Source organism: Tamandua tetradactyla, chromosome 2, assembly GCF_023851605.1.
Source record: "Tamandua tetradactyla isolate mTamTet1 chromosome 2, mTamTet1.pri, whole genome shotgun sequence".
Taxonomy (NCBI): domain Eukaryota; kingdom Metazoa; phylum Chordata; class Mammalia; order Pilosa; family Myrmecophagidae; genus Tamandua; species Tamandua tetradactyla.
This window is the reverse complement of record NC_135328.1, coordinates 3,568,681-3,593,601: the sequence shown is the minus strand read 5'-3', so window position 1 is coordinate 3,593,601 and position 24,921 is coordinate 3,568,681. Positions and strand designations below refer to the sequence as shown.

The 24,921-nt window shown below is 40.0% G+C and overlaps 1 protein-coding gene and 1 long non-coding RNA gene across 2 annotated transcripts; one reads left to right on the top strand and one right to left on the bottom strand.

Moving 5' to 3' along the window:
• Positions 1-33: 33 nt before the first annotated feature.
• Positions 34-14,801, bottom strand: LOC143658862 (uncharacterized). The gene is made up of 3 exons (XR_013163349.1): positions 14,642-14,801; positions 4,751-4,829; positions 34-4,343 (listed from the first exon to the last, which is right to left on the bottom strand). It is a non-coding gene; the product is annotated as an uncharacterized LOC143658862 (long non-coding RNA).
• A 6,432-nt stretch (positions 14,802-21,233) lies between these two features.
• LOC143665508 (uncharacterized) lies at positions 21,234-24,201 on the top strand. The gene is made up of 2 exons (XM_077138998.1): positions 21,234-22,282; positions 23,019-24,201. The coding sequence occupies exons 1-2, from the start codon at positions 21,685-21,687 to the stop codon at positions 23,078-23,080; spliced, it is 660 nt and encodes a 219-aa protein (XP_076995113.1). The 5' UTR covers positions 21,234-21,684; the 3' UTR covers positions 23,081-24,201.
• The last annotated feature ends 720 nt before the right edge of the window (positions 24,202-24,921 follow it).

The following is a 24,921-nucleotide window of genomic DNA, read 5'->3' as shown; positions in this document are numbered from 1 at the left end:
GGACAAAGGGTAAAATAAATTGGGTAGGTGGAAATATTAGTGGTCAATGAGAGGGAGGGGTAAGGGGTATGGCATGTATGAGTTTTTTCTTTTTACTTCTTTTTCTGGAGTGATGCAAATGTTCTAAAAAATGCTCATGGTGATTGGACTGATTTGAAAGGATTATGTTCTCTAGAAAAGCCATGTTTTACTCCTGATACATCATGTGGAGGCAGCTGTTTCTTTTAATCCCTATTCAGCACTGCATGGTGGAAACTTGATTATCTCCATGGAGATGTGATGCACCAATTGTGGGTATTAACCTTTGATTAGAGGGAGATCTGATTCCACTCATTCCAGGTGGGTCTTGATTAGTTTTCTGGAATCCTTTAAAAGAGGAAACATTTCGAAGAAAGCAAAACAGAGCCATGAGAACCATGAGAGCCCACACACCCAGAGAAATTTAGAGATGAAGAAGGAAAATGCCCTCAGGGGAGCTTCATGAAACAAGAAGCCTGGAGAGAAAGCTAGCAGATGTTGCCGTGTGCCTTTCCAGTTGAAAGAGAAACCCTGAACTTCATTGGCCTTTCTTGAGTGAAGGTAACCTTTCGTTGGAGTCTTAATGTTGGGCATTTTTATAGACATGCTTTAACTGGGACATTTTCATGACTTTAGAACTGTACACTTACGACTTATTAAATCCCCTTTTTTGAAAGCTGTTCTGTTTCTGATATACTGCATTCTGGCAGCTTGCAAACTAGAACAGTGGTGAATTCACAATTTTGTGATGATATTGTGAGCCATTGATTATATGACATGTATGGAATGTATGTATGTGAAGATTTCTCAATAAAAGGATTTAAAAAAAGAAAGAAAGAAGTATATGCAGCAGGTTGAATTATTTACCACAGAAAACATGTTCTTAATTTTAATCCATTACTGTAGGTGTGAACCTATGTAAATAAAACCTTGTGAAGATGTCATTTTTAGTGAAGGCCAGACCAAACTGAAGGTGGAAATTAATCCTTTTACTTAAAGCTTTATGAAGAGAAAGCCACATGTAGTAGAAGCTGATGTTGCAGAACACAGTGGAGAAATGCTATGTGACAGGGAATCCAAATTACCCTAAGGATTGCCAGTAAGGCAGCATCAAATGCCAATCTTTAGGGAAAAAGCAAGTCTTTTACCCGCAAACTGTAAGCCAGTAAATTCCTGTTGTTATGCCACCAAGTGTATGGTATTTGTCTTAGCAGCTTAAAAATTACAAGCATATGCTATGTAAAACTGATAAAATGATTAAAATATATGAAAAAAAATGGAGACATGCACCAGCAGAGGGTTTAGCAAACTATGGTCCATGGGTAAACTCATTGGATGGGGTTCACACACTACACATAGAAGCCAACATTAGTGAATTTCAATATCCATAAGTAAAAAATAGTCAAAGAAAATCACAAAAATGGGGGTGGGGGAGATGAAGGTATTACATAATCCCATATAAAATATGAGCTGATTAATAATCATCTAGTTCTCATTTTCCCATTCAAGAAACAAGGATTATTATAAACTACAGATTCATACAAGAAACACAGTTTCTCTTCTCATCCCAGTAGTGGAGAGGACAACCATTTCCTTTGCTACCCAAGTCCACATGTGTAGGGGCTGCAAGTCACTTCCAGAGAGTGATTTGAGGATGTGTCTCAGACACATAGACTAAATCATATTCTCATGACTTTTTTCTGCTCTTTTGATTATGCCAGTGTTCCGTCTGGCCTGAGAAGAGCAGTTCTTTGTGGTTACACAAACTAGCATTTAAGTATACAAGGCGTCCTGAAACTTGGACACTTCTCACTTCTCCAGTGTATTTTCCATGTACTTGTGTGTTGTGATGTGTTCTTGTTGGCAACAGTCCTATTGCAACAAAATTTCAAAGTGTGGAATAACATACTGCCAGATTTCAGATTGTGGGAATTTTCCTGCCAAGGTACCCACAAACTCCAGAACATTTCCTCTTCTTTTATTTAAGCACTTTCATTCTTAATACCATTGTAAATTGTGATGGCAATACTAAATAGCATTTTAGAAAAGGAGATTTTATGTACTATTAGACTATACTTCTAAAGTGTATTTATCCAGGTTTGTCTTCATCCTTAACATGCACATACATTTACAACACTTAAGGTTATAGTTAAAGCACAATTTTCTTTCTAAATGTTTCCAGTTAACATTCAAAATTATCTTCTGACTGATCCAAATATTTATTTACAACTACATAAAAAAAAGTAGTATGTGGTAAACATACTAGAATTTTTAGACACAATTTTATTGCTTATATATATGCAAGTATGAATCTACTGGGTTTAACCTCATTTCATATCATTTCTTACAAAATTCTTAATACACTATTCCCAGGCCACTTCACAATCCTGCATTGTAAACCTACATGTTTTTCATGAATCTTGTTCAAAATTCTGGGTTCTTTACTAAATTGTGCACACTAGGGTGCTTCTAAAGTAGTTTATCTTCCAGCCTGAAGTTTCTGATGTGAAATCCAGCTGAAAGTTTCTCATCTGATTTCAGGACTGTTGACTCCTCAGTGGAAGAACATTTGTGCTGAGAAAGGAATGAATGATCACTGATCACCAAAGACTTCCCTCCATTCATGACCCTGAGAATGTTTTACACAGTCTACTAGTTCTCTGGCATGTTAAAAGTTAATTCTATGGCTGAAATCTCTTCTATATTCAAAAAATTTATAGTGTGAGTTCTCTTATATTGTCTAAGGGCAGATCATACCTGATGACCTTCCCACAAATATGGCATTCATAGGGGTTCCCTCCAGTTTGAGTTCTCTCATGTTGCCTAAGGTTAAATAATAAGGTTTTCCCACATGGATAATATTGTAATTTTTTTTTCTCCAAAGTGAGACTTTCATTTCATCTAAAGACAGAACTAGTGAAGGCTTTCCTACAAACATGACTTTCATAAGGTTCCATTACTTTGAGTCCTCTCATGTCATCAAAGGTCAGATCAGTAAGTGAAGCCTTTGCCATATACAAGAATTCATGGAGATTCTTTCCAGTGTGAGATTTCATGTTCTCTAAGGCCAAAACAGTAAGAAATGGCTTTTGCAAATAGAAGCTATTCATATGGTTTCCCTCCTGGATAGGTTCTCTCATGTTGCCTAAGGGAAGAATAATGAGTTAAGGCTTTTCCACATTGATAACATTCTTATGGTTTCTCTCCAAAGGACATTCTCCTGCTTTGTCTAAGATGAGACTATTGAGTGAAGGCTTTCTTACATCAATCTTTCATAATTTCTCCCCAATGTGAATCCTCTCATGTTGTGTAAGGCCAGAACCACGAGTGAAGGTTTTACCACATAGATGACATTCATGAGGTTTCTCTCCAGTATGAGTCTTTTCATGTCACCTAAGGCCAGAACAATGAGTGTAGGCTTTCTTACATAGATGACATTCATAGGGTTTCTTTTCATTATGAATTCTCTCATGTCACCTAAGGGAAGAACAATGAGTGAAGGCTTTGCCACATAGATGACATTCATGTGGTTTCTCTCCAGTGTGAGTTCTCTCATGTTCTCTAAGATGAGAACATGAACTGAAGGTTTTCCCATGTAGATGACGTTCAATATAGCTTTTCTCCAGTGTGAGTCCTCTCATGCTGTCTAAAGGCAGAACAATTAATGAATGAACAATGAATGAAGGCTTTTTCACAGAGATGACACTGATGTGGTTTCTCTCCAGTGGGAATTCTCTCATGTCGCCTAAGGGCAGAACAATGAGTGAAAGCTTTCCCACATTGATAACATTCATATGGTTTCTCTCCATTGTGAGTTCTCTCATGTTGTCTAAGGACAGAACAATGAGTGTAGGATTTCCCACATAGAAGGCATTCATAAGGTTTGTCTCCAGTGTGAATTCTGTCATGCTGTTTAAGGAGAAAAGATCTACAGAAGGCTTTCCCACAAAGATTGCATCATGTGGCTTTTCTCCATTGTGACTTTTCTTATGTCATTTAAGGGCAGAACAACGAGTGAAGGCTTTCCCACACAGATGACAATCACAGAGTTTCTTGCTGATATCAGTTCCACTGTACTCTCTAAGACCAGAATTTTGAGGAAAGGCTGTGCCACTTAGATGATATTCATGTGATGTACATATAGTAGGAAACTGGTTATGTTGAGTAAAAGATGACTGGTCACTGAGAATTTTTTTAAATTCTTTTCTGAAATAGGCTTTGCTTCCCATGTGAATTAACACATGTTGAGTCACTGTGGATCCATGAGTGAAATTTTCTTGCAAATCACTACGTTTAAAGTATTTTTTTGAAGTGATGCAAGATCTCTGTATTTGGGAAGTAAGTGAGAGACTTAAAAGGTCTGTCCATATACATTCTTTTATCAATTTCTCTACAAATGAATTCTAGACTAATCATTCAGTGATAGTCTAAATTTACAATCATCCCTCAGTTACACAAACATTATTTTCCTGCATGCATGGTGAATTTTTCTTTTGCAGCATCCCAACTACAGAGCTATCTGATCAATTTTTAAGACTTTATAATGTTCAAACAATAAGCTATGAACTCAGGTTAATTTTTCCCAAATTTCAAAATATCAGAGACTTTTTTCTACATTAATTAGCCTTTAAGCTGAACTTTATTTACAGTTAGGTGGTTATACTGAATTCATCATTTATATAATTTCTAGTTATCTATTTAGAAGAAGGAGATTCACACTCATGAAGCTTACCAATGATGTGATAGGAGATGTGTCTCTCCTGTAGATAAATTGCATGGGTGTCTCTTCTTGCTTTTCAGAGCCATTCTCCCTGCTTGAAATAATAAAAAACACAATAAATTTCTTGGGTAGCATTAGGGAAAAAATGTTGGAAAGACCCAAATGTCACTGCATGTTTCAAATATTGACCATTAACTGTGAAAGAATATCAAGTTAAGGAATACTCAAGGAGTAAAACACATTATAGGGCACTGACAATTAGAAAAGATTTTCAGGATTGAAATATGAGAAAAATAAAAGAAAATACAGTTTTGTGGAGTTAAAGAAAAGGAAAACCTTCAAAAAGGAGGACCAGGGCAAGGGCTATAAGGTGAAACTTTAGTTCCAATAGTACATGAATATCCATTTTGCTAAAGTCTAAGACTTGAATAGAGATTGATAATTGTATGAAATTATGACTACCTCTGACAAAAATTTCTTCAATATCCTTACCTACATCATTTCAAAAATGATAACTCTCATAAAGAATTCTGCAATTGATATTTCCAAAAACCTGTCATTCACTGACCAGATTCCTCCTTATACAGAAATACTGGTTACTGTTCTTCACCTGGACTCAGGTTTTCTTCTTGCCACAGCTCCCCTCCTTGCTCCAATTGGGAAAGTTTCCAGAAAACTAATCAAGACCCACCTGTAATAGGTGGAATCACATCTCCATCTAATCAAAAGGGCACACCCACAACTGAGTCCATCATTTCTGAGGAATAATCTAATCAAAAGTTTTCACCCTACAATATTGAATCAGGATTAAAAGAAACCTCTATCCCACAAGATTGGATCAGGATTAAAACATAACTTTTCTCAGGTCCACAATACTTTCAAACTGGTACAAATCCCAACCCTTCAAATCAACAGGAACATGAAGTATGCTCCAAGTGAAATATGGGGAAGGCCCAAAGTAAGGTCTTGGCTATTCTGGTTAATAAAGAAGATAAGGATACTTTTACTGTTCAGATGAGGACATGAAAATTATTGAATGTGTATATAAATGTATATATATATATATTTTAAGAGAAGTTGTAGTTTACAGAAAAATCATTTAGTAAAATTTACATATACCCCCATTCACACACAATTTCCCTATTATTGACACTATTCATTAGTGTGGCAATTTTGTTACAATTAATAAAATAATAGTTACAATTATACTAATAACTGTAGTTCATGGTTTATATTAGGGTCACAGTTTGTATTGTGCAGTTCTATAGTTTTTCAAAATTGTTTACTCTGGTAAAATATATGCAACCTGAAATTTCCCATTTTAACCAATTTCAAAAATACAATTCTGTAGTGTTAACTACATTCACAATATTGTGCTACCATCACCATCATCCGATATTACAACTTTTCCATCTCCCCAAACAGAAACTCTGTACCAATAAAAAATTAACTCTCCATTCCTTATGCCCATCGTGGTCTCTGATAACCTGTGTTCTAGTTGTTTACTCTATTAATTTGCATATTCTAATTATTTCATATGATGTAAGATCATATAATATTTGTTCTTTATGTCTGACTTATTTCAATCAACATATGATGTCGTCAAGGTTCATCCATATTCTCACATATATCAGAAATTCATCACTTTTTATGGCAAAGTAATATTCCTATGTATGTATATATACAACTACATTTTGTTTATCTCTTCATCTGTTGATGGAGATTTTTTTGAATAACATTTGGGAATTAAATAATGTTCCCCTCACCCCGTTCTAGTTTGCTAGCTTCCAGAATGCAATGTACCAGAAATAGAACAAATTTTAAAAGAGGAGAATTTAGGGCAGACCATGGTGGCTCAGCAAGCAGAGTTCTCACTTGCCATGCTGCCATGCTGGAGACCTGGGTTCATTTCTCAGTGCCTGCCCATGCCAAAAAAAGAGGAGAATTTAACAAATTGCTAGTTTATGGTTCTAAGGCTGAAAATGTCCCAATTAAAGCAAGTCTATAGAAATGTCCAATCTGAGGCATCCAGGGAAAGATACTTTGGTTCCAGAAGTCTGATGATGTTCAGACTTTCTCTCTCAACTGGAAAGTTACATGGCAAACATGGCAACATCTGCTAGCTTTCTCTCCAGGCTTCTTGCTTCATAAAGCTCCCCCTGGGGTGTATTCTTTCATTTCCAAAGGTCTCTGGCTGTATGGGCTCTCCTGGTTCTCATGGCTCTCTTTTTCTCTCCAAAATGCTTCCTCTTTTAAAGGATTCCAGAAAACTAATCAAGGCCCACCTGCAATGGGTGGATTCACATCCCCCTCTAATCAAAGGTTAATCCCCACAATTCAGTGAGTCACAGCTCTGTGGAAATAATAAAAAACGCTCCCTCCTTGACTGTATGGGTGATTCAGTGGTAGAATGCTCATTTTCCATGTGGGGGACCCAGGTTTGATTCCTGGACCATGAAACCCCCCCCCACAAAATTTCCCCCTCACCTCAGCAACATTGAATGAGGATTAAAGCACATGGCTTTTCTGGGGTCCACAAATGCAAACTGGCAACACCCCGCCCCCCAAAAAAGACAATTTCAGGTCTCAACCCACTTGTAAATAGGACCTTAGAAGATGTTATTAGTTCAGGTGTACCCAAACTGGATGAGGGTAAACCTTAATCCAATATGGGTAAATAACTTATAAGCAAAGAAAATTGGTCATGGGAGAAGCCAGAAGTTGGAAGTCAATAGAACCAACAGGAAAAAGACTCAGTTATCATATGAAGCAAAAGCCAAAAAATCCCAAGATTTCTGGCTAAAAGAAGATACCAACCTCAGGAGGAAACAAGTGTTCTAGCTTGAAACCATGAGCAAATAAATTCCTGTTGGTAAGCCAACTCATTGCATGTTCTTTGTTTTAACAGCTAGGAAACTAATTTTAGGAACTGGAAAGCAGGGTACTGCTATTTAAAATACCTAAAAACATGGAAATGGCATTAGATTTTGGCAATGGGTAGAGGCTGGAATCTCAAAAATGAGTGAAAGCTGTAGAGAAAATTTGTGTGTGTAAAAAATATATATAATTTGCAACAAACAGAATGTTAGTAGAAATATGGACAATAAAGGTACTTTCAGAGATGCCTTAGAAGGAAATAATGAATATGTTAATGGAAACTGAAGGAAAGGTGATCCTCATTGGTCCCCTTGAACTATGCAACAAGGTTTTTGCAAAATCTGCATGAAAAAATACAATGCCTGAAAGGAAAAGGGATGAATTGAAGGAAGAGTGATTTCATGGGCAGAACCATAGAAACAAAGGTCTGGACAAAAAAGATTTCCAAGCCCAGAAGAGCAGGGCCACGCACCTGTATGGAAAAGGTAAGTCTGTTCCTGTGCTTGGAAGGGGTAGGCCATCTGCTCTAGCACTTGGAGGGGGAAGGCACATGCCCTCATTGTTCAGGGAGAGTACCACAAGCCAAATGCTTAGAGATGATGGGTTATATTCTGCAGCATTTGCAGAGAGCCTGACTGCCATCCCAATGCTCAGAGGGTGGTCTATAATGCAGTGTTTTGGAAGAATATGACCTCAATGCAAGCACTTGAGAAGAGTGGAGCTACCACTCCAGCAGTCACAGAGGACAAAACATTAATGGATAGATAATTTTCAGGCTTGGAAAGCTATTGCAGTTTTCCTGGCCAAGTTTCAGACTTCTTTTGGACCTGTGAACCCTGTTTTCCTTCCAATTTCTCCATTCTGGAATGGAAATGTTTATCCCATGCCTGTTGCTTCCTATTGAGACAGAGCTCGAAGGATATTAAGGAATGATGAGAAAAAAAGAAAGGAAGGAAGAAAGAAAGACACAGACGGGCTCAGGGGGTCTAAAGCTTGAGTTTACTTCAGACAGACTTCAGACAACTTTATTCTCAACCAGATCCTTGTTATATACCACAGGATGTCAATAGATATGCAGGCATTTCCTGAGGGAGCAAGATTCTTATCTCACAGTGTTCTTCATACTTAACATAACTGTTTTGGGTAAACATTCTCTTCCTCCCAGACTGCTCTACATAACAATCTCCACAATTTACCGCTGCCATCCCGAGGCCAGCAGCTTACAACAAATTCTGTAGGTCTTGCTTTAAACTCGTGGCTTCTACATTTCCCCCTTTTTATTTTATAAGCCGAGGAAAACAAGAATCACCTTTTTAGGATGACTATAAGCAGAGGTGACCGTGCCTGTCTTAGGTTGCCCTTAGGCTCTGAAGGGTCTTACCCGTCATTGGCTGCCAGTCAAGCTCTCTGACTTTGATTCACAAGAATCACATTATTATAAGCAGAGGTGACTGCGCCTGTCTTAGGTTGCCCTTAGGCTCTGAAGGGTCTTACCCGTCATTGGCTGCCAGTCAAGCTCTCTGACTTTGATTCAGGAGGGAGCCAACGAGTTTTTGCAAGAATCACCTTTTTCTTGGTTGTTAAACACAGCTGAGGAGGAAGTGAAGTATAAACAGCCCCAAACCTAAGATTTTTTAGCTCTTGGGTAAGTGATTGTGTAACATTACTTCCATAGGCTATATGTAGATTATTCTAATTTACATTCTAATACCCTTTTTTTTGTAATTCTAGGATATCAGGACTTAAACTATCTGAAAGCCTTAAAAGATGCCTTTTCCCTTTTCCCATTCTATTTCAGACAGGCCATATGTTAAAAGAGGGTAATACAAAAACTGCTCTCATTCCTTTTACACTTTAAACTTTGTAAAAAATTTAAATTATACATTTGATCTCCAATATGAATGAATGTCATTTCTATATCATTTAGTCTATTATTAGTTTGCTCATCAATGAGATTGTCTATGCCACAGTTCACTGGTGTTTTTCTAACAATGCTGCATCTGTATAGTTTGTTGCAATGCTGTTCCAGCGACTGCAGCCCCTGTGATGCTTCCAATGATTCCAATGACAGATGCAATAATGAATCCAATTAGTCTATTAGTCCTTTTTAGATATTCTTTTGCCAAATGGATCAGTATATGTGTTTCTGGAGAGGATTGCAAAGATCTTGACATCTGCACCGGCAGCCAAATACCTCTTCTCCTTGCTGCTATAATTGTCTCATTTTCCTGCAACATAAATGCTTGGGGAAAAGAGAATAGAGAATAATTTTCACAATTAGAAGTTTGATTTCTTATATGCATATGAACTTTAACAAGTATATATGGATCTCTAATATAATACATATTTGTATATAGTTTTTATGGCTGCTAAAGAAAACTTATAGTTACTAGAATTCACTATGAAAATTGGTCCCAGTCCTAGGAAAATTCCCCATAAATTTCTCTGAATAATGTATTTATCATCCCAAATCATGGCACAAATCATCCTCTATGTAATAACTCTGGTTTAGCTTGCCTATCCATATAGTCTCAATTATCTTCAACCCCACAGGGAAATCTTACAATTCCACAGGATCATTAATTATGATAACTGCTCGATCCATTTGACATGACTGCCATCCATTACAGCTTTCTTTCCCACCTAACAGGCAAGTATCCTTTGTATCCATAGAGTTAAGCATATAGGTCTTTCTAAAAATAGAATTAAATTTGACACCAGTTTTCTTCTTACTGGACCTGGGAATCCTAAACTTGTATTTAGGTTATTTTGGTAAAGTTGGATTGGCCCATGTTAGGGCTCACAGATAATCCCAGTAAGTATAAATATGTCCCTATCCTTCAGCAATTAAAATTGTATGTCCTATGGTATACATTACCCATTTAGTTATTTTTTGTCCAGGTTGATATGTCTGGGTTTTATTCTCTTCGAGGGACTCCAAACCGAGGTTCCGTCATCTGCAATGACAAGAGCAAATCCCCTACCCCACACCTTTACCATTCCTGGTTTCCATAAATCATCTTTAACATCTTCCCAATAGATTGGCTGCAGCTGCAGTTCTGTTTGGGACATATCATTTTTCTTTTCCAAATTGCTAAAATGTTGTTCTGCTGGAGTCTGTGATGAATTATCATAAATGTTTAAAAAATTTAGAGTAAACAATGCCTTTACTAATTGATCTTTAGGAGTACTTATTTTCATAACATCATCCTCCTGATCATCGTCTCCCCCTTTTTGTTTTAAAAGCATTGACCTTAGCGTCCAGTTTGCTCGTTCAATAATTCCTTGCCCTGAGGGATTGTGTGGAATTCCTATAATATGAGTAATATTAAAAGTAGTACAAATTTATGAAATTATTTTCCTGTATAAACAGGACCATTGTCTGTTTTAATAGATTGAGGGCATCCCACAACAGCAAAAGCATTAAGTAAATGTGATTGAACATGGCAAAAACGATCTCCAGATTGTGCGGTAGCCCAGATGAAATGAGAACAAGGGTCTATGATAACATGTACATATTGCATTTTGCTAAAATGTGAAATATGAGTAACATCCATTTGCTGTAATTCATTTGCTTTTTGACCTCTAGGATTAATCCCTGATGCAAATGGGAGTGCATTTAAAGGCCCACGGGTTTGACAAGTCCTAACAATGTCCCGAGCTTGCTGTTTAAAAAAGATGGAAATTTCTTTCACAGCCCTTTGCTATTGATATGAGTCAATTTGTGAAATGTTGTGGGATTTTGCATTACCCCCATAAGAGTATCTGCTTGCTGATTTTGTAATGATAAAGGACCTGGAAGATTGGTTTGAGCTCTTTATATGCATGATAAAAAGGGGAGTAATTCAGCTTTTGACTAATGTTTGTGAATGTAAAAACATTCAGGACAATTCATTTCTTTTAAACAAAAAAGCCGTCTCAATGTGAGTAACTGTTTGGTAAACATATTCAAAATGAGAAACAATATCAAGAGATTGTGGAAAACTTTGCAATACTTGAATTACAGCTGCTAATTCAGTAAGCTGGGCTGAGGTATAAGGCATTTTCTAACTTGTTTTCCACTGGGGTGACATATGCAGCCTTCCCATTAATATTATCATTGGTAAAGACACTAATAGCTAGCGGGGAAGCTGGAACTATTTTAGGCAAAATCCATTGCGTTCATTTTTAAAAATTGTAAAAGTTTTGACATAGCAAATGATTATTTGTTTGTCCTTTAAGGTCACTTAATGCTATTTGCGAAGAGGTATTGAAAATATATAGACTTTGAACCTCTTCCTTTGTGAGATCACACACTATGCAATTAAGGATCATGACCTCTTAATTGATAATATCTTTGGTGACCTTCAACTATTAAAGAAATAATCTTTTGCAAATATGTATTTAAACATTTTTGTCAATTGTTTGGTAAAAAAATCCATTTTAAAACACTGTCTTGTTAAAATAGGCCTGTGGGAGATTGCAAGGTAAAGAAAATAATAAAATCAACAGGCTTTTTTAGATCTATTTGAACAAGCTGTCCTTTTTGAATGCATTGTTCAATTAATTGTAACTCTCATTCAGCCACAGCTGTTAACTGCCTTTTGCTTAATAAATCAGAATCTCCTTGTAAAATATTAAACAAGTTTTGTAACATATAATTAGGAATCCCTAAAGTGGCAGGTAGCAAAAATGAAAGCAGAGTGTCAATAGTGACGTGTACCCATAGTAAATGACCAGATTTTTAAAATTAAATTCATTGGATTGATTAAAAAGGAATGCAAGAATGTGGATTCTTTATAATTGGTTGTGCATTTTTGCTAATTTTAAATTTATTTCATGCAGTTTTTATGATATTTTCTCACAATAGTGGCCAAATTCTGATTTGCTTACATGACTGGGCCCAGTTGGGTTCTCTGGGAACTGGCTAGGGACCAAGAGGAGCTTCCTGGGACCTAGATATCTTTATTAAAGTACACCTCCTTCTGGGGGGATAGCCAGTCCTCCCAGCTAGAGTGTACATTTTAACTATTTCTTACCAAGGTCATGTGATAGCAATATCAGTTGCATGTAATGGCAACATCAGGTGAACAAAAAAGACTCCACAAGTATATTTTTTCCTTGTATTCAACCCTCAAATCTGATCTGCTTCCAATATAAGCCATGGTTATCTTGGGATAAATTTAGTTTATACATATATAGTTTATATAAACACTGGACAAAGCATTAAAGTATTTTGGCTTAAAGGAATTTAGGTATTTAAATGATTTGAATATTATTTAGTCAGATTCATTTATAGTAATAGTACTTAGATTAATAGATTAAGCCACCTGGTTTAGGGCAAGAAAAGAAGCACCTTTTGCCAGTATAATGATACCCAGGAGAAAATCAGTATTTTTTTATACAGATAACAACATGATAAAAGTTAACATAAGTTATTTTGATAAAACACAGACTCTTTGCTTTCTAACTAATTATTCAGAATTTTTTTATATCTTTTCATTAGAACAGGCTAAAAGTCCAAGAAAACATTGTCATTTTAGACTCATTAAATCTTTCTTGATTTTAACCATAATTTCTATTTTTACAAACCCTCAGCACTTATTATATTAGTTCAGGCTTTGTCCTATATTTTTCTCACTTAGTAACAGTTATTCATTTTAGGATAAAACTATTTTGTTTTCCTATTAATAAAAATACATCTTTCATATTTTTCATACTTGAATCATTACTTTGAACAAATATTTTACCACATATGTAATTACCATCAAAATTAAATTTGTTAGAATAATGTTAAATACTTAAAATACTTTGGTTAATGTTTCAAATATGCATTAACTATCAATATAGTTTTTAACAAGAATTTTTAGTTTTAAAGTTCTTAAAATATATTTCTTTTTAAAATATGAATAGGAGCTAAACTCATGGCCAGTTTCCAAACCACTGCCTGTCGAGAATTTAAGCCAACAAAAGAAGATGGGGCTACCATTCCCACTCTCCTTCACAAGACTTTACCTGTAGTATTGGTATAAATCTCATAGAATAATCATTCAGACTAAACAAAGGTAACCTACCTTGAGTCAGAACTACAATCCCGAACTGCACACCCCATTGGGGACCAACCTGCCACAGGAACCATCAATGAGCACTGACCCCCATTTGGTATGGCACCTTTCTCACTGAATCCTTTCTGACTCAGGTGTACATGAATCCCTATATAAAGGCAGCCCATCAAGAACAAGCCCAGAAACCAATCTTTCTTTATCCTGCTCTGCCAAAGGCACAGCAAAGAAGCAATTTTTAAAATCTATCATAATAAATCAGTTCTTAGAAATTACAACTGGTGTGGGCAAGCCAGGCTGCAATGACTCCATAGGCTGAACCACAGTATCAACTTTTATCAAATCAATCAACATTCTCCATTTTCCTGACCTCCCTCCTGCAATAAATATTGGAGAATTCCAAGAACCACGAGACTCCTCTAAACATCTTACTCCAAACTGTTCCCAAATCAACCGAGTCAGAGCCTCAAACCTCTCTACAGATAAGGGCCACTGCTCAACCCAAAAAGGCCCACCTGTAGTTTTTGTAGTGGATGTCCCTGGAGCATCTCCTCACTTTATGCTTTAAGAGTTCCCTTATTAGATCCCTGTTTGGGTGCCAATTGCCGAGTCCGGCTCAAGCAACTGTCGAAACAGGGTAAGAAGTGGTAGTGGGAGATTGAAAAGAAACACAACTTAGAGTTTAAGACAAAGAATGAGCCAGGTAGTTCATTGCCTGACTGAACACAATAACCAAATAGAAACAGGAATATTTTCCCCATCTTATGTTCACTGCAAAGCCTTCATAATGAATTTCCATTACTTAAGATTTAAAACATTATGGCCTTAAGGCTGAAACCAACAACAATGTTTTTGAATGAGATCAAATAAGCTTACTAATTCAGATGTTTTAACAGGCACCCCAGTAGCTTTAACACACACACATACTCCTCCAGCCGCCTATTATGATTACCCGTTACCCTGATGATCCAAGGAAAATGCTTACTTTACCAATATGACTCGCGTCCTCTTCTATCGGCTGGACACACGTGCCTCTAATGAGACTTTTCCTTGGTTCCTTAATATTGATTTGGAGTCTTCTTCTTCAAGCCCCACGTTGGGTGCCCAATGTTGCTTCCTATTGAGATGGAGCTCGAAGGATATTAAGGAATGATGAGGAAGAAAGAAAGAAAGACACAGACGGGCTCAGGGGGTCTAAAGCTTGAGTTTACTTCAAACAGACTTCGGACAACTTTATTCTCAACCAGATCCTTGTTATATACCACAGGATGTCAATAGATATGCAGGCATTTCCTGAGGGAGCAAGATTCTTATCTCAGTGTTCTTCATACTTAACATAACTGTTTTGGGTAAACATTCTCTTCCTCCCAGACTGCTCTACATAACAATCTCCACAATTTACCGCTGCCATCCCGAGGCCAGCAGCTTACAACAAATTCTGTAGGTCTTGCTTTAAACTCGTGGCTTCTACATATGCCTGCACCACCACTGTATAAAGTAGATACACTGTCTTCCAGGTATAGCTGTATGTTTACAGATCCATCAGATAGAAGAATTTTGACACAAGATAGACCATACCTATAAATAATTTCAATGAGATGTTGTATTTACAATTGTTGACACTAAAATAACTAAGACTTTAAGACTTTTGGAATGTTGTGATGGTATGAAAGCATTTTGCTTATGGAAGTACCTCTTTTGGGGGTTCATAAGATTTACTGTTGGGGACTGAATCATGTCGCTGACAAAAGGCATATCCAGAACCCAACCCCTGGCTTTGTGTGCCAAAACTGAATGAGGGTGGCCTTTAATCCAATATGCCTAAGTCCCAGTAAGCATAGGCAATTGGACACAGAGGAGAACACCATGAAAAGCAGCCAGACACTGGAAGTCAAGAGAACCCAAACGAAAAAGAGAAGATCCTGACAAAAGCATTGTCACGTGATAGAAGGTTGAAGGAAACCCAAGTTTTCCAGCCAGCCAGAAGATACCAACCCCAAGTAGAAACAAGTCTAGCCTCTGAAACTCAGACACTATAAATCTCTGTTGGCAAGCCAACACATTGCATATTGTTTGTTTTAGCAGTTAAAAAATGAAGAGAAGAGCCATTCTAGTGGGTGTGAAATGGTATCTCCTGAGTTTGATTTTCATTTTTAATGGCTGTACCATTTTGAAATTGTCGTGCACCCCAGACAAGCCATGTTCTTTAATCTTGGTTCAGTATTGTTGGGTGGGACCTTTTTAATTCTTTCCGTGGAGATGTGACCCACCAAATTGTGGGTGGGACCTTTTGATTAGGTGGTGTGTTAGTTAGATTCAGTTGTCAACTTGGCCAGGTGAGCATACCTAGTCTTGTTGCTGCGGACATAAACCAATGGTACGTGAACCTAATCTGTTGCCAATTACATCTGCAGTCAGCTAGGAGGTGTGTCTGCTGTAATGAGTGACGTTTGACTTAATTGGCTGGTGCTTAAATGAGGGATCGCAATGTAGCACTGATAAGCAGCTCAGCATTCCTCATCTCAGCACTAGCAGCTCAGCCCAGGCCTTTGGAGATGCAGAAAGAAGTCACTCCAGGGAAAGTTGTTGGAACCCAGGGGCCTGGAGAGAAGACCAGCAGAGACCATCCTGTGCCTTCCACGTAAGAAAGAACCTCAGTGGAAAGTTAGCTGCCTTTCCTCTGAAGAACAAACAAAATAAATCCCCTTTTATTAAAATCCAATCCGTCTCTGGTGTGTTGCATGCTGGCAGCTAGCAAACTAGAACAGGTGGTTTTCATGGAGATGTGTCTCCACCCATTCAAATTAGGGTCGCTTACTGGAGTTTTTAAAGAGGGGACCATTTTGGAAAAACCTTCAGAGCTGACACATGTTTGAGATGCAGAAAGAAAATGTCCCCAGGGAAGCCACCTGAAATGAGAAGACAGGAGAGAAAGGTAGCAGATGTCACCATGTGCCTTCCCAGCTGACAGAGAAACCTTGAACATCATCAACCCTTTCTTGAGTCAAGGTATCTTTCTCTGTATACCTAGTTTGGATATTTTTATGAGCTTAGAACTGTAACTTGTAACTTAATAAATTTCCTTTTTAAAAGCCATTCCATTTCTGGAATATTGCATTCTGACAGCTTTAGCAAACTGAAACGGGAGCTTACACCCCAACCTGGGCTTTGGTCCTTGTTTTGGTTTGCCAATGCTGCTGAATGCAAAATACAAAAAAAGGGAACAGCTTTAAAAAAGGGAATTTATTAAATTGAAAGTTACAGTTCCAAGGCCATAAAAATGTCCAGACTAAGGTATCCAGATAAAGATACCTTAATTCAAGAAAAGCTGACCTGGGAAGTCATATGGCTAGCATCTGCTGGTCCTTTAGCCTCTAATTCAAACAGCTTCTCCAAGTGCGTTTTCTTTCTGCATCTCCAAAGGTCTCTGTGTTAGCTCTGAAGCTCTCTCTAAAATGTCTCCTCTTTTAAAGGGCTCCAGGAAACTAATCAAGACCCACCCTAAATGGGAAGAGCCACATCTCCATCTAGTCAAAATGTTACACCCACATTTGGGTATGTCACATCTCCATGGAAACAATCCAATCAAATGGTCCCACCCACAATTGGATGTGTCAAATCTTCATGAAAACAATCCAGTTTCCACTGCACAATACTGAATCAGGATTAAAAGAAACATGGCCACCCCCACAGGATTGGACCAGACTTTTCTGTGATACATAACAGCTTCAAACAGGTAAAGTCTTCATAATGTGCAGTAAGTGGATTTGCAGCAAGGCATGTCTGAGAGGTTGGTAAAAAAACACAAAGTCCCCAACCAGACCTGCTGAATCAGAATCTGAAGTTTAGCAAGATCCTGGGGAGTCAAATATTCATCAAAAAATGAAAAGCTCTGGTTCAGAATTCACTTGTCAATTCCATGTCCAAAACTTGTGAGGAACAATAAATCCACTGCAACTGCCTAGTGCAGTTCACATACAGATGAATTTCTCAGGAAAAGAGAAAACAAAATGTTCCCAAGTTGGATGAAAAAGTAATCAGACCACTTAGAAACATGAATAAAGCTGATGTGGGTAAGACTGAGGTATATTAGACTAAATGGTAAAGGATGATACTGAATGAATTTTAAAACTTCAACTTCAGCGTGAGACCAAAGGAATATATGTTCATTTGATGTAAAATTTATATTTTCACTAGCACACCATCTAATTTAACTTGTCTGGTCAGCTTTTTTGACATTATAATTAAAGGGAACTGTGAATAGGAAGTGAGATCTTGAATAGGCTGGTGTGATGCCCTGATATATCCCAGAGTAATCTGAGCAGAAAATTAAAAAGTATTTGCAAAGTTCCCCAGAAGGACTGAGGAAAAAGGAAATATTAAACTTCCCCACCTGGGGAAGTCCTAATATTATTGCAAGCATTGGGGATTGCTAAGTTGATGGGCTAGGCCCTTGATCTTGGGCTGTTATGAAACTTATTCCTGTAGAGGAGAAACTGAGACTACTTATAATTATGCCTAAAGTCACTCCCAGAGAACCCCTTTGTTGCTTAGATGTGGTCTCTCTAAGTCACCTCTGCAGGTGAACCCACTGCCCTACTCCCTACTTGGGACATGATTCCTGAGGACATAAGTCTCCCTGGCAATGTGGTACATGACTCCTAGGAATGAGCCTGGCCCTGGCAATGTGAGAGTGAAAAAGCCTTCCTGACCACATTAATCAAAATCCCTGTTTCCTTACTGATCCCTCTTGTCTAAATGTTTTATCCGTTGATGACAGTGAGGAATTGAAGTCTCCCACTATTATGGTAGAGATGTCAACTTCTCCCGTCAATGTTGTCAGTGGTTGCCTCATGTGCTTTGGAGCACTATGGCTCTATGTATAAATATTTATGATTGTTCTGTCTTCTTGTTGAACTTCTCCTTTCAATAATACATAGTGTCCTTCTTTGACTCTTAATTGTTTTACATTTGAAGTCTAATTTGTATTAGCTATTAGTATAGCTATTCCTGCTCATTCTGGTTGTTTGAATGAAATTTCTTTCCCAGCCTTTCACTTCCAACTTATTTTTCATTATGGGTCTCAAGTGAGTCTCCTGAAGGCAGCATACAGATGGGTTTAATTTTTAATACATTCTGCCAGTCTGTCTTTTGATTGGGGAATTTAATCCATTAATATTTAAGGTTATTACATAAAGACAGTATTTTCTTCTACCATGTTGTCTTTGGGATTTTATATGTCACATCTATTTTTTTTTCTTTTTACCTCTACCAATATTCTTCATTTCTACATTCCTCTCCAGACCTCTCTCTCCTGCTTTTTCCTCTGTGCCTATAGTGCTCCCTTTAGTATTTCTAAATGCTCTTAGTCACAAATTCTCTCAATGATTGTCTGAAAATATTTTAATCTCCCACTCATTTTTGAAGGACAGTTTTGCTGGATATAGAATTCTTGGCTGGCAGTTTTTCTCTTCTAGAATCTTAAATATATCATACCACTACCTTCTCACCTACATTGTTTTCTGGTAAGAAATCCACACATAGTCTTATTGAGCATTGCTCATATGTGATGGATTGGTTTTCTCTTTCTGCTTTTAAAATTCTGTCTTTGACATAAGACTATCTGATTAGTAAGTGTCTTGGAGTATGTCTATTTGGATATGTTCTGTTTGGGGTATGCTACATTTATTTGATCTTTAATTTTAGGTCACTCATAAGAGATGGGAAACTTTCAGTAATTATTTCCTCCATTAGCCTTTCTGCTCCTGTTTCCCTTCTCTTCTCATTCTGGGTCACTCACAACATGTATATTCATATACTTCATGTTGTAATTCAATTCCCTGAGCCCCTGCTCATATTTTTCCATTATTTTCCCTATACTTTCTTTTCTGTGCCAGATTTAGATGTCCAGTCCTCTAGTTCACTATCTTTTCTTCTGCCTCTTCACATCTATTCTTGTATGTTTCCATTGTTTTTCATCTCTTCTGTTGTGACTTTCATTCCCATAAGGTCTTTGATTTGTTTTTTCAAACTTTAGAGTTTTATGTTTGCCCAATATCTTCTTTATCCCTCCTCAACTCGTTGATTTGATTTTTGATGAGAGTTTGCATGTCAGCTTGAACATGCCAAATTGTTTGAACTACTGTATCACATTTGAAGTACTGGTTTGTTCCTTTGACTGGGCCTTATCTTTGATTTTCATAATATGACATTATTTTTTGCTAACATGTAGGCATTTAATTTCCTTAGTTTATTCTGGAGGTTGTTTTCACACTTCACCTTAGAGTTTTCAGGCTGGATGGCTTTGTTCTCTATCTGTTCTTTGTCATTCAGTTCAACTTATTCTAGACCTCTAGCATAGGTTCTTTTTAACTGATCAGAATTTTTCAGTTCTTGTTTTTCTGTTTCTTGCCCTGACTATATGGATTTTTTTTGATGGGGTCTCCTCAAATATTATAGACCCCAGTCAGATTTTCCCAGACCACACAGAACCATGTCTCAGGAGGAGAGTAGCCAGCATCAGTTTTCCCTGAGGGTAAGATGCAGCAGATTATAAAACTTTCCTGGATCTGTGATTTTCCTATCCCACCCAGCATGTGGCACTTGTCTTCCTGAGGCTTTCCACCAACTTAAAGTGATAAGATGCCTTTAAATTCTGCAGCTTCTGCCTGCCATGGACATGGATGAGACAGAGGTGAGGTAGTGGGGGTGCTTTAATTGTTTTTTTTCCAGCCCCTTTTTCCTTTAGGGAATTAACCCCTTTCACCTGACTAGTATTTTGTCTCTCAGACATACCTTAGTTCTGACTTTGCTTAGGGTAGTGCTTGAGCCTGAGTGTGCATGCAGTTGTATCAAGTAAAAAAAAAAAAGCAAAAAGCCTTTATGGAACTGGATCCCTGCTCCCTGGGTTTGCCCATCAAGAGCTTCAGTTGGTACATGCTCTATGTACCTCCAGGCACTATGTGTCCCCTTTTGGGAAATCTAGCTCTTTTCTAGTATTCTGTGCTGTCTAACACAAAAAGCCTGTAGTTACTTTTCATCAGCCCTACCCCTCTCTGCTGGGGCAAAAACTCCTAGTGCCTTTAGTGCTTATACCAGGCTTACCGTGCTGGGGACCTATTCTCAATAATGAGAATTTGTCCATAAATTCTGCAAGTGGAGCTTGGTTGAGCTAAGCCATTGCTACTGCTAAAGTCTGTTTCCTTTCTCCTAGGGGGACCAGCCTGAAGTTCCCATGGGGGAGAGGCACTGGCCTCTGCAGCTTGGGGAACTCACAGTTCTTTGTGGGATCTCAGCCATTCCACTCATTCCAGACTGGTGTACACTGTGTGTCTGGTCACTGACATTCCCCTAGTGTAGAGAGCCGCTTTCCGGGTTTGGCCTAGTGGACACGCTGCAGCCTGCTCTAGAGTTCCCCCCGCCCATCGAGTGAGCTAAGATGGCGCTCACATCCTGCTTTTGCAAATGACGCACACGCCCACCAACCCTATCTTCCAATCACCTCTGTATACGTGGCACTAACCTATTGGGTTTGGGCACAGTATATAAGAGGTTACCCGGACGGGGTGGGCGGAGACAACCCACAGGGAGCCGTGCCTGACGGCCGCATAGAGGTTGTTCCCCCGCGGGGCATCTTGTCCCGCGCGGAACCTGTAACAGAGAATGCAAGCTTAACTCCAGTAAAGGTCTGTGCTTACAACTGCTACGTGTCTTGGACCTGTGTTTCTCACCAGCGCGGATTTGTCTGCGTCTGTCTCTCTCTCCCTCCTGTTCCCTCCGCCGGCCGGGGACCAGAAGCTGAGCGAGAAGTCGCGGACAAGTGGTGGCCCGTACGGGGAACCCTTCTGCTGCCTTTCCCCGAGCTGGTGAGGACGCGCATCCTGAGTTCGCGGCGGACTTTCCATGCCTGATCACCGTGGGAAGGTGAGTGCTTCCTATTACGTGAGAGTTAAGGGCTGTGGGCGTTCAGGTAGCCCCAGTGACTCGGAAGAGCTCTCCGAGTGATTAAAGACAGTGCCGACTGCAAGCATGGGGCAGTCAGGAAGTTCACCTTTATTACCCCCTTTAAAAACCCTTTTGAAGCAGCGGGGCATCTCAGTTAAGAAGAGTTCCCTCCTGCGGTTCCTTGACGATGTTGTTACCTTTGCCCTTTGGTTCGCCCATTCCGGTAGCCTCAGCCTGCCTTCTTGGCTGAAACTTGGTAATGACATAGAACGGGCGCGCCGGACGGGCCTTTGTATGGACCCGATCCTGGTCCCTATCTGGGAAACCGTCCGTGCTTGCCCTGAGGCGGAGAATGCTGCAGGCCTAAGTCCGTCTTCCGCCCTGCTGCAGGCACGGCACGCGCTCCAAGAAACTCAGTCAGTTTCGTCTGCGGACGGCTCCTGTAAGGGCAAGCCGCCGGAGTCAAACGCCAGTTCAGACAGCTCTGACTCGGAGTCAGATAGTAATGAGACCGAGGGTGCAGACGCGCCTCCGCTGATCGATTGGGGGAGGCCCCCTGTCTCACCCACGCAGCCTTCCGCTCCGCCAGCGCCTGCTGCAGGGACGCGGCGGCTTCCGGTGAATGGTTTTGGTGATCTCGCCAAAAACCCTCACCACGGGCTCCCTCTGGTGGCCGAATCAGGTAATTACAGTGGCTGTTCTCCAACTTCTAAGCGCTTGTTAAAAGGAATGGGATATGTCCCCGGCAAAGGCTTAGGAGCCTCATTGCACGGGCGCGCAAGGCCTATACAAGCTGTCTCCAATTCTGACAGACGAGGCCTGGGTTTTTCCTAGGGGCCACTGAGGGGAGATTCCCACCCACACCTATAAAACTAAAATGGAAGACCAGTACCCCGGTGTGGGTGCCTCAGTGGCCATTATCACAGGAAAAACTCTCAGCATTGCATACTCTAGTGTCTATACAGCTAAAAGAGAGCCATATCATTCCCTCCACATCGCCTTGGAACACACCCGTATTTGTCATAAAGAAAAAATCAGGCAGATGGAGATTGTTACATGATTTAAGAGCCGTTAATAATTGCATGGAATCCTTAGGACCTGTTCAGATGGGGTTGCCCCTTCTCTCAGCTCTGCCAGAGCATTGGTCTATTTTCATCTTAGACATCAAAGACTTACTAAAGAAACAGAAAGGGGGAATAGGCCACGGCCTGTCCCCAAAGGCTCAACTGTCTATAGCCTTGTTTACGTACAATTTTTTAAATGAAAATGCACAAGGAATGACACCTACCCTACAGCACACCACTCCGAGTCCTCCACATAGAAGTCTAGTCCGTTGGAAGGATGTCCTGTCAGGACAATGGCAAGGCCCTGACCCAGTGCTCAGCTGGGCCAGAGGCTCTGTTTGTGTTTTTCCCTAGGAGCCAGGACGTCAACCAGTGTGGGTTCCGGAAAGACTGGTGAGAACCGTGACATCGCCTGAGGAGGCCACGGAGCTGTTGCCTAAAAAACCAACAAGCCTTCAACCTGAACCATCAGATCAGGCCTCCAACTCTGCTGATGACGGCGGCGACTGACGAGATGGCAACGAAAACGCCGGTCACCCTTCGATTGTTTAGAAGGGGGACCAGTTTTAATAACCCCCGTTGCCTTCGACCTTTCCAAACTGGGCGAGACTGTACAAAGTCTGTGGAACCGAGTCACCTCATGGTTCTCTTGGCCCAATTTGACTACTTGGATTCTCGTGGCAGTGGGACTATTAGTGGGCTTAGTCACTGTTAAATGTTTGTTAGAACGCTTGTTCCAGACACAGCAGCAACTACGTGTTTCTACCATGTTAGCTATGTCTTCCCAGTCAAATGTGGGTGTGCGTCCCTCCTCGATAGATAGCCCGTCTGAATCACCTGGGGCAAAGCTCTTGTCAGCAAGGTTTGTTGCAGGCTCCCTGGCCACTACCCGTGTTTAGCTAGGCACCAGAGGCTGTTAATTTTGCGCGCCTAGCCGCCTCGACGGTGGAGCTGCGGCCGCAGTCCTGGCCAGACTGGGCTTGGCTCTAGCCATTGCACCGAGGCCTCCGCAGCGTTTCCTATGCCCTGGCTGTCGCTCTCATAATCCCCGCTTGACCCAGTTGCGAGGCGAAGCACTGCAGGGAGGAGTCACGTGGTATCCAGTTCACGGACTCTCCGGTCTCTATATGAGGTGAGCATTCTGGTCGGTGCCAGAGGCTCCGTCGTGTGATGACGCGAGCCTAGTCCAGACTCCCCAAAGCACCAAACTATGTTGTGAGCCACTCAGGCCCACGGGAGCACCATCATCAATAGAGACACTGGGTACAAGAATACGGTCTACGGACCATGCCTCTTATAAAAACAAAAAGGGGGAGATGTAGAGAGCCGCTTTCCGGGTTTGGCCTAGTGGACACGCTGCAGCCTGCTCTAGAGTTCCCCCCGCCCATCGAGTGAGCTAAGATGGCGCTCACATCCTGCTTTTGCAAATGACGCACACGCCCACCAACCCTATCTTCCAATCACCTCTGTATACGTGGCACTAACCTATTGGGTTTGGGCACAGTATATAAGAGGTTACCCGGACGGGGTGGGCGGAGACAACCCACAGGGAGCCGTGCCTGACGGCCGCATAGAGGTTGTTCCCCCGCGGGGCATCTTGTCCCGCGCGGAACCTGTAACAGAGAATGCAAGCTTAACTCCAGTAAAGGTCTGTGCTTACAACTGCTACGTGTCTTGGACCTGTGTTTCTCACCAGCGCGGATTTGTCTGCGTCTGTCTCTCTCTCCCTCCTGTTCCCTCCGCCGGCCGGGGACCAGAAGCTGAGCGAGAAGTCGCGGACACCCTAGCAGTTGTTTTGTACCATTCCTGCTTATTTACTAGCTGTTCTGGAGGATGAACTAAATTGTACACCTCACTATGCCAACATCTTGCACCCATAAATAAATTTTTGGATGAATTATGTACAAAGAATAAATAATATTGGGATATGGAGGGAAACTCCTATTGCTTGTTATGGGCTATGTTTTACAGGTAGGCAGAAATAATACCATAGAAATACCAGGGGTAAATAATTTGGGGGGAAGGACAAGAGTTAAGGGAAGGTTTGGATTTTTTAAAATTTATTTTCAAAGTACACTTCAAGAAGTAGATACAGATTTCAGAGTTTGTTATGTGAAATAATGAAATACATTCCACTATTTCAGATTTTTCCTTCTAGCTGCTCTAAAACACTGGAGGCTGTAAGAGTTACTTCTGGAGGACCTCTTTTGTTGCTCAGATGTGGCCCCATTCTCTCTGAGCCCAATTCTTCATAGCC

Bases quoted from the DNA above. Each gene is read 5' to 3' on its own strand.
- LOC143665508 (XM_077138998.1), top strand. From the start codon at position 21,685: ATGGGGCAGTCAGGAAGTTCACCTTTATTACCCCCTTTAAAAACCCTT. The intron at 22,283-23,018 runs GTAATTACAGTG...GTTTTTCCCTAG, and splicing joins CCCTCTGGTGGCCGAATCAG to GAGCCAGGACGTCAACCAGT.